The 16,386-nt window shown below is 47.9% G+C and overlaps 1 protein-coding gene across 1 annotated transcript in view; it reads left to right on the plus strand.

The window, feature by feature from the left end:
* LONP2 (lon peptidase 2, peroxisomal) overlaps positions 1-16,149 on the plus strand; it is a 50,578-nt gene extending 34,429 nt beyond the window's left edge. The window contains exons 12-15 of the mRNA XM_044274636.1: positions 7,748-7,890; positions 13,185-13,392; positions 15,010-15,200; positions 15,532-16,149. Of these exons, the coding sequence (XP_044130571.1) occupies positions 7,748-7,890; positions 13,185-13,392; positions 15,010-15,200; positions 15,532-15,753 (764 nt within the window). The 3' untranslated portion in view covers positions 15,754-16,149. The remainder of the gene's footprint in view (positions 1-7,747; positions 7,891-13,184; positions 13,393-15,009; positions 15,201-15,531) is intronic.
* The last annotated feature ends 237 nt before the right edge of the window (positions 16,150-16,386 follow it).

Below are 16,386 nucleotides of genomic sequence, written 5' to 3' on the forward strand. Positions count from 1 at the left end.
GAATACTCGCCCGTGTGAAAGGGGCCTAAACATGTGTGACTTTAAAGGGAACCTGTCACCAGGATTTTGGATATAGAGCTGAGGACATGGGTTGCTAGATGGCCGCTAGCACATCCACAATACCCAGTCCCCATAGCTCTGTGTGCTTTTATTGTGTAAAAAAAAAACAGATTTGATACATATGCAAATTAACCTGAGATGAGTCCTGTCCCGACTCACCTCGGGTTAATTTGCATATGTATCAAATCGTTTTATTGTTTTTTTTTACACAATAAAAGCACACAGAGCTATGGGGACTGGGTATTGTGGATGTGCTAGCGGCCATCTAGCAACCCATGTCCTCAGCTCTATACACAAAATCCCGGTGACAGGTTCCCTTTAAGAGAGGGGCACAGCAGGGATCTGGCATATATTTTTAGTACGTGTATGACAGTATTTTAGGTCTCCCCCTGGAATCCCCCTTTAAGGTCAACTGGTTGTGTCTGGTATTGCATCTCTGCTAAATTGAAAGAAATGGAGCTGAGCTGCAATACCACATACAGCCTGTGGTCATAGGTGGCGATGTTTTAGGAAGAAGGCAGCCATGTTTTTCTAATCCAGGGGGCATTTTCTGTACTTCTACCTGTGTTTCAGCCCATTACAGCAGCCGCTATTGTATGGGGCGTTTATGGGAGGTGGAGGTGGAATGGAAATCCTCGGTAGATGATTACTGACGGGTCGTCCGTGGCAGGAATGTGCACTGGGGTCCATTGATTGCACATTTCAGTCTTCAGTGGCCGGCTCCCCGGTGCAGACGCTGCGCTCATTCCTCTGGATTCTGGCTTCGGATGGATCCAAATGAAACAAATCATTGTGTGTAATCTGCCTCCACCCGTGTGGGCTCCACCTGCTCCCGCGCAGCCGCCCGCTCCTAAGTGGAAGCACAAGGTTCAGCTCAATGTCTCATCGTAAAGATCCTAATTCTCATGGAGTCTGAAGTCAAAGGAAAAATTGTGCTATTTTTTTAAATAAAATTATAAAACTAAAAAAATATATATATATTTTTAAACTTTTTATTTTATTTTATTTTTTATAACTTTTCAATTTTTTTCCGGTTTACAAAACCTCCATTTATGCATCTGGTTAGGGAATTCTGGGACACCCCTCTAGTAGCCAGTAAGGGGGGGCTGCCAAGAATATCACTTGGAGGACCTGGCACATCGTTGCCAATTGATTTCAGTGGTGACTGCATGTAATACTTCTTCTGACCTGTGGTGGTGCTGCAGGGAAATTGAACGCTTGCTTTCAGCTTCCTCTGCAGGTGATCGCAGGTGGTCAAAGCACCGAAAGCGGTCATCAACTGTGATCATCTAATTGTAGGTGGGACCCCAATAAAAAGGGGTTGATCAAAGTGGACTTCCCCTTTAAATTCTACTAATGTAATAATCCATCACAGTGTTACCTGTAGATGCCAGATTATCAGATGTCCCAAAATGTGTTTTGCGAGTCAGTGATCCCCCCTCACGCAATGGTTTTCTTAGATCAGTTAACCCTTTCATTCCTCGCTTCCGCCCTCTCCTCGTACAGGACCTCTTTCCATCTCGTGTCTACGACTTATCTTTTCCCGATTAGGCACTCATGACAACCTACAGGCTCTTCCAGTCTGACTTACCTTTCGGGCTTATCTAATTCAGAATCCATTAATGCGTCCCTGAGTGGACGCGCCACGATCTAGGTAATGGAGCAGGATCTCTGTGGCCGTACGCCTTTCACGTCGTCCTCCATATAACGGGGGCTGCGGTGACGCCTGTGGATGATTGGGGGAGGAGGCGACGTACCTACGGGCATTTCTTATTGTTCCAGACTTGGTTTCTTAGTCATTGTCTGAAGTTACGGTGTCTGATTTATTTTCCCCTTTAAGATGGTTGTCCGGTGACTCATCCTCCATTGTCTGGAGCTAATATTCTTATCCCAGATTTATACTGGAAAGTTTCTCCGGGAAAAACCTCCCATTACTTCAGTGCGGTGGGTAATCGGCAAGAATATTCTGTGATTGTAGAGCTCAATCCCTAGTGGCTGCCGCTCTCCGTAAAGCCGCCTCACTACTGGTCCATTTAATACCTTATGGTGGTGCTTGTGTTTATAAGCTCCTGGTGGGCCAGTGTTGTGGTTGGACCTGGTATTTTACAATCACTAGCGGCCTGCATTGCACCTTGTGATGAGTCAGTACACAATGTAGAATGTATTCCCTGGTGGGAAGTGTAAAATTCTGTATAATCTTTGGGTGCTGAACCTTGTAAGCTACAGATCCCAGTCCCTTGTAGTTAGAAAGCTCCATAGTGCCCATTTAGTAGTGGCTCATTTCATACTTTTGGTGTTTTAAACAGCTTAGTCCCTGGTGGGCCAGTGTAGAATATGTTTGGTATGTGTACATTTCAGGATCTCTTGCATAGCGGACCAGAGTCCAGTACTTGGTGGCTAAATAGGCTCCATAACTTCCGATCACTAGTGACCCATGTAATACTTTTCGTGGTGTTTTATACAGCTTGTCCCTGGTGGGCCAGTGTACAATGAAGAATTCATTCCCTGGTAGTAAGTACATAGTTCTGCGTCTGCTGCATGGTGGACCTTGTATAGTTCCTGATGGTTTGTGAGCTCCGTAAGGATGTCCCAGGTGGGCTAGTGTACAATGTGTTCCATGATGGTAAGTGTATAATTCAGTATCTGTTTCTTGTTGGACTTTGTATTTACAGATTCCAGGCCCTTGAGGCCGACTATCTTGATGGAGCCTGCTTGTTAGTGACCAGATTAATACAGTTTAGTCTCTTGTGGGACAGTTTACTATGAAGAATATATTCCCCTGGTAGTCGGTGTAGCTTTGTTGCTTGCCCGACCTTGTATCTTAAACAGCCCATAGTTCCTGGCGGTTGCTGCACTTAATAAGGACATCCACTAGTGACCCTTTGTCTTAATTTGTGGCAATATTTCGTATGGTATTGTCCCTGGTGGGCCAGTGTACAATTAAGGATGTATTCATGATTTCATCATTGTAAGTGTACAGTTCAGGATCTGTTTCTTGTTGGACCCCAGTTCCTGGTGGCTGATGAGCTTGATGGAGCCTGTTCATTCGTGACCAGATTACTACAGCTTAGTCCCTGGTGGGCTAATGTACAACAAAGAATGTATTCCCTGGTAGTAAGTATACAGTTCTGGATCTGTTTCTTGACAGACCTTGTATTTTACAGCTCTTAATCCCTGATGGTTGAAGAGCTCTAATGATCCACTGTCATACTTCTTGGTATTTCTATTTTTTTATACGGTACACAGTATTGTCCCTGGTGGACTAGTGTACAATCTAGAATGTGTTCCGTGGCTGTATGTGCACAGTTCAGGAACTGTTTCTTGGTGGACCTTGTATTTTACGGAACCAGTTCTCTGGTGGCCGAGGAGCTCCATAGAGCTTATTCCCTGGTGGGACGGTGTACAGTTCAGGATTAGTTGCATGGCGGCCTTTGTATCTCTTATGGCTGATGATCTCCATAAGGTGCATTAGCTAGTAACCTTTCATACTTGTCCCTGGTGGGCCACTGTACAATCCAGAATGTATTCCATAGCCCTAAGTTTACAATTTCGGATCTGTTCCATGGTGGACCTCACATTTAAAATAGCCTGGTCGCTGATGAGCTCCATAGAGCCTGTTCTTTATGAACTCCTTCTTAGTCCCTGGTGGGACAGTGTACAGTTCTCCAGGATGGTGTCCTCACCACAGTGCATGCGCAGTACCATCAAACTCTGTCCTTTGCCGGGATACACGGAGACTTTTGCTCTTCGAGCCCTCCCCGGGTCCAGGCCCCATCACTGACACACAGGAGTGTCATGTTACCTTTGACCTTTCTAACTTTTTGGCATTGACGTTCCTCCGCCGTCTTCCTGGAACTGCAGGCTCTTCATTTCGTGGGCACAGCTTGAGCCAAAGCTCCTTGTGGCATTCTTCTTCACATCGCTTGCATTTCTGGCCCCCGGAGCTGGCACGCTGCTTAGGAAGGTGACGACAGCATGCAGCTTCCTATACGGCATCCAGCACCCGCTGAATAAATGCGCTTTCCGAAAATTAGAGCGTGGCGTTGACTGCTTTTTACATCTGCTCCGTTATGACCGGCGACTCTGGCTCAGCTGCATTGTTTGTTGGCATCTGAAGTAGTTTTAAATCCATCTCCCGTCTCATGCTGCACTGTCCCTCCACTGTGCTTTACACTGCAGCTCTGCTTGTTCCTGTTGGCTGCTGTGTATTGCCAACAGCCGCTAGATGGCAGAGATGCATTTGGGCAAGCAGTGACAGGACGAAGAGTTACATGGTAGAAGAGGCAGCAGCACAGAGTATTTCAGGAGAAAGGTGTAAGGACTGGGCTGCATCTGACAGGGGAAGGGATAGAGGCAAGAAGGAGGACACATAGTAGGGAGTTACATAGCAGACAGGGCAGGGATCCCAGCAGCACAGAGGATTTGAGGAGAGGAGTGTGCTGATCTTTTGGAGGTCACAGACTGAGCGTTATATAGCAGAAGTGGCAGAGTCCCAGCAGCACAGAGTATTTCAGGAGAGGAGTTAGCTAATCTTGAGGGAGGTCTGTCTGTGTCTCCCACAGGTGCCGTCACCCAGCTTTATTTCACTCTGAACGGCAGCTCTGCCTGCATGTCATCCAGAGCTTTACTTTGCAGCCCCCACAGATGGCTCTGGGTGCTGTCACCCAGCTTTCCCAAGCTTCTGAATGGCAGATCTTCCCGGTCGTTATGTTCTGGCTCCCACTCAGCTCAGCTGCAGGGCTGATGGCAGGCGAGGAGGATCCGTCATGCAGCTCTCTAAGGGCCAGCTCACACCACTGATTTTGAAAAACACGCTTAAAAATTAGCTTTTTTTGTTTTGTTAGGGCCTAAATACATGTTTTTTTTAATGCAATTTTTCAGCGTCTGTTTTTTTTTAACCAATGGGTGTTCACTTCAGTACAAAGCGGAATTTTCAGGTGCAGATCTGTGCCAAAAAACGCATGGAAAACGCACTAAAAGCGCATGGACTTTCATGGAGCTGTTTTGTTCTTCTGATTCATTTCAATAAGAAATTCAGCGCTGATTCTGCCCCAGAATAGGGCACGCGGCTTCTTTTTTTACATGTGTTTTTACAGAAAGTGCTGCTTCCCATTGAAATGAATAGGAGGCTGTTTTGAGGCGTTTTTGCAGCTGATTTTAAGGCAGAAATGCTCCCAAAAAAACTCGCTGTGAATGCCCGCGTACAAAAATCTGCACATAAATCCGCACTATTTATCGCTTTTTTTGGTGCGCACGTAATCTGCATCATGCACAGGTGTAGATTTTATGCAGATTTTCTGTAGATCCCACCCTTCCATTAAGGCCTCTTGCGCACACACAACACATAATGCGGCCCACATACGGCGGGTCCGCAATACACGTGTGCACTCCGCATTCACTTGAATGGGTCCGCAATCACGGAGATGCGGAACGGAAGCACGGATCGGAACCCCACGGAAGCACTACGGAGTGCTTCTGTGGTGTCTCTGCACTGCAAAAAAAAAATAGAACGTGTTCTATCCTTGTGCAGTGCGGACAGATCACGGACCCGTTCAAGTTGAATGGTTCTCGTTCCGACCCGGCCGCTGCACGGACACTGCTCGTGCATTGGGGACCGCAAATTGTGGATCACTGACCAATTCAAGTCAATACTCTTATGGTTCACAGTACAAGCATGGGGCCTTTACGGAGCTTGAATGAGCCCTAACCGGAAGGCCCCCCCTCCCCTCCCAAATTCCAGTGGAACACCCTGACACCTCTGCCCTTCTTGTTGGGTTATTGCAGAGTTTTCAGTGTTGCACTGAGGTTTTTCTTATGTTTTGTTCTGCGTTTATCATGCTGTTTTTTCACTGCAAGAGTTTTTTTTTTTTGCCACTGGCTCTTTGTCTTACTGGGTTTTCAACCTTGTAGTGTTTTTAATTTAATTTTTTTTTGCTGCTTTTTTTCTCTTGTGTTAGCAACTTTAGTCTTTTTTTATTTATTATTATTTTTTGAGGATTTATTTATTTGTTTTGCTCTCATTTCTGGGTTTTCGTTGCAGTGTGTATGTTCCTGTTGCTTGGCGATGTCCGGAATAACAGCAGGGTTAACGCTGGGCGTCTGGTTAGTCCTGGGTGATCCCCCGCCGCAGTTCTGGGTGGAGCGCCCTCTTTACATGTGTAAACATTCACCTGGGGATACGCCCTCCATTACTGCCGGTTGTGTCACCGAGCCCTCGCCTGACTCACCGCTTGCGCCATTTATTTACATGGAGTGGGTGCTAAAAATAGGGCATCTGGAGTTCTGCTTTTAGGTTCATTCACAACTGACACGTAAAGGAGGAGCACAAGAGCCGGGAAAGCTGAGTGACAACCAGTACGACTGCGGGTGCGGCAGCCAGCTGTCCAGGCTATGCTCCGTTTTATAAAAACAGACCCCCCAACCCCCGTCATATATACTAGTCGGGAGCCTGGGAAAGCTGGGTAACATCCCACAGCAGAGCTGGAGGAAGGAATGATCATATCGATTGGCACCCAGCTTTCCTAGATGTAGATATAACTGAGAAACACTTATTGCAAATTCTACAATAGTGTCTGAAAGAATGGAGCATCCCTTTAAATACTGAAGGACGTCAGAGGGAATTGTAGACCATTGATGGGTTAAAGGAATCTTATTACAGTGCAACAAACCCCCAGCTGTGTGAGCAGGACAAGGTCACGATGAGCTTTCAGTCTCTGGATGTAAAAGAATGTTCGTATTGTCTGAAAGCAAGCAGAGATCTTGGAAATAGAAAGTGTTATAACTGCACCTGTCGGCTCCCATTGATGCCGTTGACGGAGACGCAGCTGTTCATTAATATGGAGCGAATCGGATCTGATAGAATCCAGCAGTAATTACAGCGTCTGCCCCAACCCCAGGGTTATTATAGAGGGGAGCAGGTGCCGGGGGCAAGAGCGGGGTCACCGAGGCCAGGACACTAAACCCATTACAGTCACTCTCAGGAGACCCCAGAAATCTATAACCCAACCAGCTAATAACTGCTGCCGGCGCGTCGTTGTCCTGTCCCCCCCAGGTGCCGGCGCGTCGTTGTCCTGTCCCCCCCAGGTGCCGGCTCGTCATTGTCCTGTCCCCCCCAGGTGCCGGCGCGTCATTGTCCTGTCCCCCCCAGGTGCCGGCGCGTCGTTGTCCTGTCCCCCCCAGGTGCCGACGCGTCGTTGTCCTGTCCCCCCAGGTGCCGGCGCCTCCTTGTCCTGTCCCCCCAGGTGCCGGCGCCTCCTTGTCCTGTCCCCCCCAGGTGCCGGCGCCTCCTTGTCCTGTCCCCCCCAGGTGCCGGCGCGTCGTTGTCCTGTCCCCCCAGGTGCCGGCGCGTCGTTGTCCTGTCCCCCCCAGGTGTCGGCGCGTCCCTGGGGTATTAGGTCTTGAAGAGGTATTCAGGATTTCTTTACCGTCTTTTATATATCTCTGATTGCAGTGAGTGAATGGAAACCAATTGCATGTTTGACCATTATATATCCAGGAAACCTCTATAAATGTGGTAGTGTGGTCCGCCCCTCCCCCGCGCAATAGCTGTGAAAATGGAGATTGTATTGCCTGAGGTCGGTGACCAGCCGCGCTCCTTACAGATGTGTCCCCGGCAATTCATCTCCATTTCATTTTTCTGTCCTTGAAAATTCTCTTCCTGAAATCTCTTGTGATTTTCTTTTGCTAGACCACAAGGCAAACCCCTCGGAAGACTCCAGACCCCGGGACGTCAGCGGCCCAGCAGACCTGTCCCTGCCCCCCGAGATGCCAATACTGATTGATCATCACGCATTAAGGGACATCCTAGGAGCTCCCATGTATGAGACAGAGGTAGGATGTGTAGTGATAATTCACTGCCTGCTACGTGTGTATCGCATGTAGATGTAGCAGAGCTGGATTTGTCACGTCATAGCTGCATTGCCTGTGCTAGTGATGTAGATGTAGCAGGGCTGGATTTGTCACGTCATGGCTGCATTGCCTGTGCTCGTGATGTAGATGTAGCAGGGCTGGATTTGTCACGTCATAGCTGCATTGCCTGTGCTAGTGATGTAGATGTAGCAGAGCTGGATTTGTCACGTCATAGCTGCATTGCCTGTGCTAGTGATGTAGATGTAGCAGAGCTGGATTTGTCACGTCATAGCTGCATTGCCTGTGCTAGTGATGTAGATGTAGCAGAGCTGGATTTGTCACGTCATAGCTGCATTGCCTGTGCTAGTGATGATGCTCTGTTTATGCATAAGGTTTTCCTGCTGTGCTATGTATGAGCTCTGCTACATCTGTATCTACAATAAGTAAATTCTGTTAACTCACTACTGATCGGAGGGGCATTTCTAGTGGCTTTAGGGTGCGTTCACTGGGGCTGCGCCGCCCTCGCCCTGCTGAAGGATGGTCTCTCTATTGCGGTCTTTCTCTGTTGTTCTCGGTCTCTATTGCTCTCTCTGTCTATATTACTGTCTAAAGACCTCCATCTATTGCTGTCTCTTTCCATCTCCAGCTGTTTCTGTTGCTTTCTATCGCTCTCTATTGTTCTGTCTCCGTTGCTTGCTCTCTATCGCTAACCGTCTCTTTCTATCTCCACGACTTTTTTTCTATTGTTCTCTACATCTTTTGCTGTCTCTACCAGGCTCTTTCATTATCTCCCAAGCTCTCTGTCTCTCACTCATTTCCATCTCTGTCCCTCTCTCTCTATTTCAGTCTCTGTATCGATACCTCCAGTTGTCTCTCTCTCTGCCTCCATCTTACACTCTGTCTCTCAGTAACGGTTGTTCGGCTGACGTCGGTCTCTCCTGACTCCTCCATACACATAGACGCCATAGGTCCTTCTCCGTCCTCTGTCTTCAGTGGGGAGAGTGGAGTGAACCGCTGCCGGACACTTCAGGGGGTCAGTTATCTCCCTGGAGAAAAAGGCAACCAGATGCTGAAATTGAAAGCGCCCGATCTGTCTCTGCCCCAACGTCATCTGTCCGTGGAGAGTCGGGGTCTCCCCGAACTGTCGGCCGACCTTGGCCTGATGTGTCTGGTGACCTTCCTCTTTGGTGGTCAGTTATCACACGAGGTGACGTTGATGCTTCGGGGGCTGGAGGTCTGTGGTTGTGACATCTGTACACCTGAAAGAGGGGATTCTGCTGCCACAACGATGCAACTGAAACCACTGAGTGGATTAGGCCTCGTGCACACGACCGTATGTATTTTGCGGTCTGCAAAAAGTACAGATGACGTCCATGTGCATTCCGTATTTTGCAGAATGGAACAGTGCGCCACTAGTAGAAAAGTCCTATCCTTGTCAGTAATGCGGACAATAATAGGAAAGGTTAAATTTTTTTGTGGAACAGAAATACGGACATGCGGAATGCACACGGAGTAACTTCCGTTTTCTTTGCGGACCCATTGAAATGAATGGTTCCATATACGGTCCGCAAAAAACCCAGAATAGATACAGAAAGAAATACGTTCGTGTGCATGAGGCCTTGGGGGGGGGGGGGGGGGGGGATCGAGCATCAGTCCATGGAGCTTCCCTCCACAGGGGCAATAGCAGAACAATGGGTTTAAGGGGTTCAGTTACAGCGGAGGGGGGTGAATAGACTGGGCGGCTCTACTTAAAGGGCCGTGAAATCCGCTTACAACGCGGATCCCTGTTCTGGACGGATTATTGTCTTCATCTATGGGATGATTGTCGGACCTGTGAACACAAAAGGCGGTTGTATCAAACAGTGGAGCAGATTTACTAGTGGTGGCGAAGAATACCAATATAGACGGCACTTATTTGTTTTACACCACTTTGTGACATTTTAAAGTCGCAGATTTTGTCTTGCAAAACTGTTTTGCAACAAAATCTGTGCCTTTACACCGCTCACACTATTTTCCAAAGTGGTTAAAAAAACGGAGGCGTGGCGTGGGCCGGGAAGAGGGCAGGCTGGCTGGCCCGTCTCATTCATCATAATCAGAATGGCTTTAAACTAAGCCAGGAAGGGAGCTGGCATAGTTTAAATCGTGTTGCACGGCCAGCGGCAGCAAGAGCCAAAGTTGTGTAGAAGTCTGCGCCTCTATATAACTTTGGCGCATCTGCCGGCAGCACAGAGAGATTGATATAGTCTTAATAAATGGCCCCCATAGTCATAATATTAGACAAATTTACTATCCTGACATTGACCTTCAAAAATTTGGAGCATCGTAAATGCTGCACCAGATTTATGTTACAATTCTGCCCATGCACCAAAATTTCCATGAGACAAAATATGTCTATACTATAAAGTCTGTGCGCCAGAAAAAAATGTCTGTGGCTACTTTCACACTGGCGTTTCTGGGTCTGCTTGTGAGATCCGTTTCAGGGCTCTCACAAGCGGCCCAAAACGGATCAGTTCAGCCCCAATGCATTCTGAAACAACAAGGATCCGCTCAGAATACATTAGTTTGCCTCCGTTCAGCCTCCATTCCGGACACCAAAATGCTGCTTGCAAAAAAAAAAAAGCCAACATTATTGTCACTGAGGAATATTTAGCCCGTGTCCCATTTCAGCAAGCCACGCCCCTTGTCCATGAGGCCACGCCCCTTGTTGGACACAGCATAAAAAGTTTCGAAAACTGTAAAATAGTTAGTAAATGTGATGGAAAGCATGCATGCCAGTTTTGTTGAGCGAAATTGCACCAAAAAAGTGTCACATTTTCAGTAGTAAATAAAATAGGCGCCGTGTTTAATAGATTTTCATTATAAGTGCATTAAAATTCCGGGGTGCCTGTACGACCATCACATCATGATGTAAGTGAGAGCTGGATGTGATGGGTGGCAGGTCGGGATCTGTAGTTCTATCGCAGTGGGATGATGGCTCGGTGATCTATCCTAGCCAGTTTCCATTCTGCCGGCTGTGTCCACCATTTCCCTATTGACTTTAATGGGCACATTTGTGACTTAGGCTACTTTCACACTAGCGTTCGGGGCTCCGCTTGTGAGTTCCGTTTGAAGGCTCTCACAAGCGGCCCCGAACGGATCCGTACAGCCCCAATGCATTCTGAGTGGATGCGGATCCGCTCAGAATGCATCAGTTTGGCACCGTTTGGCCTCCGCTCCGCTCAGCAGGCGGACACCTGAACGCTGCTTGCAGCGTTTTCATGTCCGCCTGGCCGTGCGGAGCCAAACGGATCCGTCCAGACTTACAATGCAAGTCAATGGGGACGGATCCGTTTGACGTTGACACAATATGGTGCAATTTCAAACGGATCCGTCCCCCATTGACTTTCAATGCAAAGTCAGGAGTCCCCATCAGATCGGAGTTTTCTCCGATCCGATGGTATATTTTAACTTGAAGCGTCCCCATCACCATGGGAACGCCTCTATGTTAGAATATACCATCGGATTTGAGTTACATCGTAAACCTCAGATCCGACAGTATATTCTAACACAGAGGCGTTCCCATGGTGATGGGGACGCTTCATGTTAGAATATACTGAGAACTGTGTACATGACTGCCCCCTGCTGCCTGGCAGATGCTGCCAGGCAGCAGGGGGCAGACCCCCCCCCCCCCCTCCTCCTGTAATTAACTTATTGGTGGCCAGTGCGGGCCCCCCTCCCTCCCCAGTATTAAATATGACCAGTGCGGCCTCCCCCTCCCTCCCCAGTATTAAATATTACCAGTGCGGCGGCCTCCCCCTCCCTCCCTCCCCAGTATTAAATATGACCAGTGCGGCCTCCCCCTCCCTCCCTCCCCAGTATTAAATATTACCAGTGCGGCCCCCTCCCTCTATATTTATTGGTGGCCGGCCAGTGCGGATTCCAAGTATTGTGAGCAGTGCGGCCTCCCCTCTCCCCCCCTAATTAAAATCACCCCCCCCATCATTGGTGGCAGCGGAGAGTACCGATCGGAGTCCCAGTTTAAATCGCTGGGGCTCCGATCGGTTACCATGGCAACCAAGACGCTATTGCAGTCTTGGCTGCCATGGTTACTTAGCAATAAATACAAGCATTATACTTACCTGAAGAGCTGCGATGTCTGACCGGCCGGGCGCTCCTCCTACTGGTAAGTGACAGGTCTGTGCTATAGGCAATGCGCCGCACAGACCTTTCACTTACCAGTAGGAGGAGCTCCCGGCCGGTCAGACATCGCAGCTCTTCAGGTAAGTATAATGCTTGTATTTATTGCCAAGTAATAACCATGGCAGCCAAGACTGCAATAGCGTCTAGGTTGCCATGGTAACCGATCGGAGCCCCAGCGATTTAAACTGGGACTCCGATCGGTACTCTCCGCTGCCACCAATGATGGGGGGGGGGGGGGGGGATTTTAATTAGGGGGGGAGAGGGGAGGCCGCACTGCTCACAATACTTGGAATCCGCACTGGCCCGGCCACCAATAAATATAGAGGGAGGGGGCCGCACTGGTAATATTTAATACTGGGGAGGGAGGGAGGGGGAGGCCGCACTGGTCATATTTAATACTGGGGAGGGAGGGGGGGCCGCACTGGTCACCAATAAGTTAAATACAGGAGGGGGGGGGGGGGGGTCTGCCCCCTGCTGCCTGGCAGCATCTGCCAGGCAGCAGGGGGCAGTCGTGTACACAGTTCTCAGTATATTCTAACATGAAGCGTCCCCATCACCATGGGAACGCTTCTGTGTTTAGAATATACTGTCGGATCTGAGTTTTCCGAAGTGAAAAATCAGATCTGAAATAAACAGTTATGCAAACGGATCCGTTCTGAACGGATGCAAGCGTTTGCATTATAGGAGCGGATCCGTCTGTGCAGACACCAGACGGATCCGCTCCTAACGCAAGTGTGAAAGTAGCCTTAGAGGGGTTTGCACTGATGAGGACCTGTGGTCCTTCGTTTTGGGCATTGGTGAGGATCTGACTGCCAATCAATGCACAATATGTGTCCGGAAAGAGGAGGTGATATTCTGGGCGTTTCTCCACCTCACTCGCCTTCCTGTCAGAGGACGCGTTTCGCCTTTTCTCTTCTAGCTGGTTACAAAGTGTATAAGAATCTGCGTTTTGGGGGCTAGGAATATTTGCAGAAAGTGTTTAGTGCAGGACAATTAACCGTGCAGCGCCACACCGTACCCATCAGCCAGGAACTGTGAGAAGGATGCCATAGCCGGTATATTGACGACGTTCTTTTCTTCTCATTGCATGTTCTCAGGTATTTGAGAGACTGAACCAGCCAGGCGTTGCCATCGGATTGGCCTGGACCCCACTTGGAGGGGAGATCATGTTTGTGGAGGCTAGTCGTATGGATGGAGAAGGGCAGTTGACGCTGACTGGCCAACTGGGAGATGTCATGAAAGAATCGGCGCACCTGGCGATCAGCTGGCTGCGCAGCAACGCAAAGAAATTTCAGCTGACCAATGGTAAATGGTCACAGACGACTTCATGTCACGTGATGTAGATAAATGCCACAGCCATACTGTACACACCGTACTGTCCACAATGTTATAAACGCACCTGCTGTTCAGCCTGGTTCATGGGGCGGTAGTTTTAGTAATGTGTACACAGCACAATGCAGCATCTATAGAACCAAACCAGCGCTGGATTATCAAGTATTCAGGATTACAGGACCGCTATAGAACCTAGAGGAAGACATGGAGCCCAGAACAGAATGTTACCACAGCAGATGGTTCTCCTGATCTTCCTGCAGGTTCTTTCCCTTTTACAAGTGACATTTATTGATTTATCTAGCCGTCCAATAATCCAGAATATTCTCTGAAGATTGGTAAATAATGAGATGGAGATTATTGGTGTCAACTGGCCAATGTCAACTCATGTCCACTTGAGGAGGTTGCTTTAGGAAGTAAGTGACATCACTATGGCGAGAGAGATGTTGTGCCTTAATGCTCAGTTGTAATTTCTCATAGTTAAAAGGAGACCATGATAAAATGCTGCCAGCACTAAGTGGGGCTTTTATTATCAGGAGTAGTGTGAACATGAAGTTTTTATTCTGCCAGGTTCTGCTCCTGCAAGTGTCCTGAAGGCGGAGCTCCACAGCCCCTCCCCTCAGCTCTAAGTGACAACGGTAGCATCCAATCAGGAGACCTCTATAGCACAGCATAAAACCTTCATATTCACTCTACTCCTGATAAAAGCTCCACAAAAGGTATATTTGTCCTACTCTCCTCAATTCCTACTGACTGCTGGCAGAGTGCCTTTAAGTAATTTCCCCAGTGAGTAGGCACAATAAAGACCTCTCCCGATTTCTCTGTTTTAGTAAATACTTTTATTCAACCATCCTGGAGCATCTCTTTTTAATAACCGAATGTTGATGTTCCTCTGTTATTTTTTCAGGAAAATTATTCAATTGGCAATTAATTGTTAAATTAATTGAACTGGCAGTTTAGTAATACGTTTCCTCTAAGAATAACAGAGGTACGGCACAATGAAGTTATAGGGAAAGATACTCCAGAAGTGGGGAATACAAGTATTTACTAAAATAGACAATTCAGGAGAGGTTGTCTTTAATCCCTGGCTTCCATCTCCAGAACAGGGCCATAAAGTGAACAGAGAGCACACAGCGCAAGCGCAGCAGTCATTCTATGCTATGGGACACCTGAAAATAGCCGCGCGAGCAGCTATTTTCAGAAGTCCCATAGCGGTGAATAGAGGTACGCCAGGCATGTGCAATGTGCTTGCGGGTCTCTTCTGAGCCCTGTTCTGGAGACAGGTGCGGGTCCCACCTCTGGGACCTGCTCCTACCTGACATTTATTGCAAATGTTATCTATATCCCAGATGGGACAACCCCTTGAAATGACTTTTTCAGTGATATAACTACGTAAAGAGTAAAAATAAAATATTCACCTCTATTAGTGGCATGCAAGCTGCGGCGAAACTACAACTCTCAGTATCCTGAGAGCGGCAGTGTTTCATCACAGGCTACAGACCCATATTGTAAGGCATGTGACTTGTATATTTGGGCTATGGCGTAGTCCTAGGGGAGACGTGTTGCTCAGCTGTCGTCTCCTCTCTCCTCCAGCATCGGGCACCTTTGATCTACTTGACAGCACCGACATTCATCTGCACTTCCCAGCTGGAGCCGTGACAAAGGACGGACCGTCGGCTGGAGTCGCCATAGTAACCTGCCTCGCTTCGCTCTTCAGCGGCCGGCTGGTGTGCTCTGACGTTGCGATGACCGGAGAGATCACCTTGCGAGGCCTGGTGCTTCCTGTAAGTAACACCGTTTATATTCGCAGGCTTTCATCACATCCTCTTTCACTAGGTGACATTGTGGCTCCAGATCACCTGCTTTCCTTTGCACAACCACTAGGGGGAGCTCACTGCCTAGGAATTATACACTAAACTAGATAAAACCGTATACAAATAGCTCCCCTTAGTGGTGACTGCAGGTAGCTGTAAATGAATCGTGGAACACTATGGCTGTAACAGAAAGCAGGGGATTTTACTGCAAGGCTACAGTCACACCTCCATATTAACAGCCCCGGCGGACATGTGTTGTAGCTATAGTTGCTTTTTCTCATTTTGATCCTCTCTCATGTAGGTTGGAGGCATCAAAGACAAGGTTCTAGCGGCTCATAGGGCCAAGCTGAAGCGTGTGATCCTCCCCCAGAGGAACGAAAAGGATCTGGAAGAGATCCCCTTGAACGTGAGGCGGGATCTGACTTTTATCTTTGTAGGATCTCTGGAGGATGTTCTGAATGCAGCATTTGATGGGGGGTTTTTCCATAAGAGGGGACAGGAGCTTCTCAACAGCAAACTATGAAAAGACTATTCCTCCCACTTATAAGCATGTCAGGACCCCTTAAAGGCACACGTATAATTTTTCTGAAGGGTTAAATTACTGGGACCTCAGAACCAGGAGGTGTATACTGTGCCTAGCATCCAGCTGGAAAGGACATTGAAGGGTAAAGTCCTTTGTGTTACCAATACTGATTGGCTGAGAGAAGCTAACAAAAGTCTTTTCCAGCTGGATGCCAGGCATAGTATACACCTCCTGGTTCACACCCATTACTTTAACTCTTTATTATAATTTTCTGGATATCCTTGCTTACCATATCTTTTTTTTTTTTTTGGTGACTCAAGAGGTACAGTCCCTACCTACCTCATGGCCTATGCTGCACCTTACTGATGGAAATAAATAAAATAATCCCAAAGCACACGTTAACGATCACCTGATAATTTACATTGGCTGTTAGGGCTGGATAGATAATTATATGGATTTCAAATAAACACGTATACATACAATATGGCCAACGATGGACACTGCTCGTATCCTATTCATAAAGGTATGTACTTCCTTGCAGTGTTCATGATCCCTGCTTGCTGTCATTGAATGGGAACATTCATTATTTACAGCCAGAGGCTGAAAAAACATTCTGATCATGTTCCACAAATG

The sequence above is a fragment of the Bufo gargarizans genome, unplaced genomic scaffold (assembly GCF_014858855.1).
Source record: "Bufo gargarizans isolate SCDJY-AF-19 unplaced genomic scaffold, ASM1485885v1 original_scaffold_1921_pilon, whole genome shotgun sequence".
NCBI classification, from domain to species: Eukaryota; Metazoa; Chordata; class Amphibia; order Anura; family Bufonidae; genus Bufo; species Bufo gargarizans.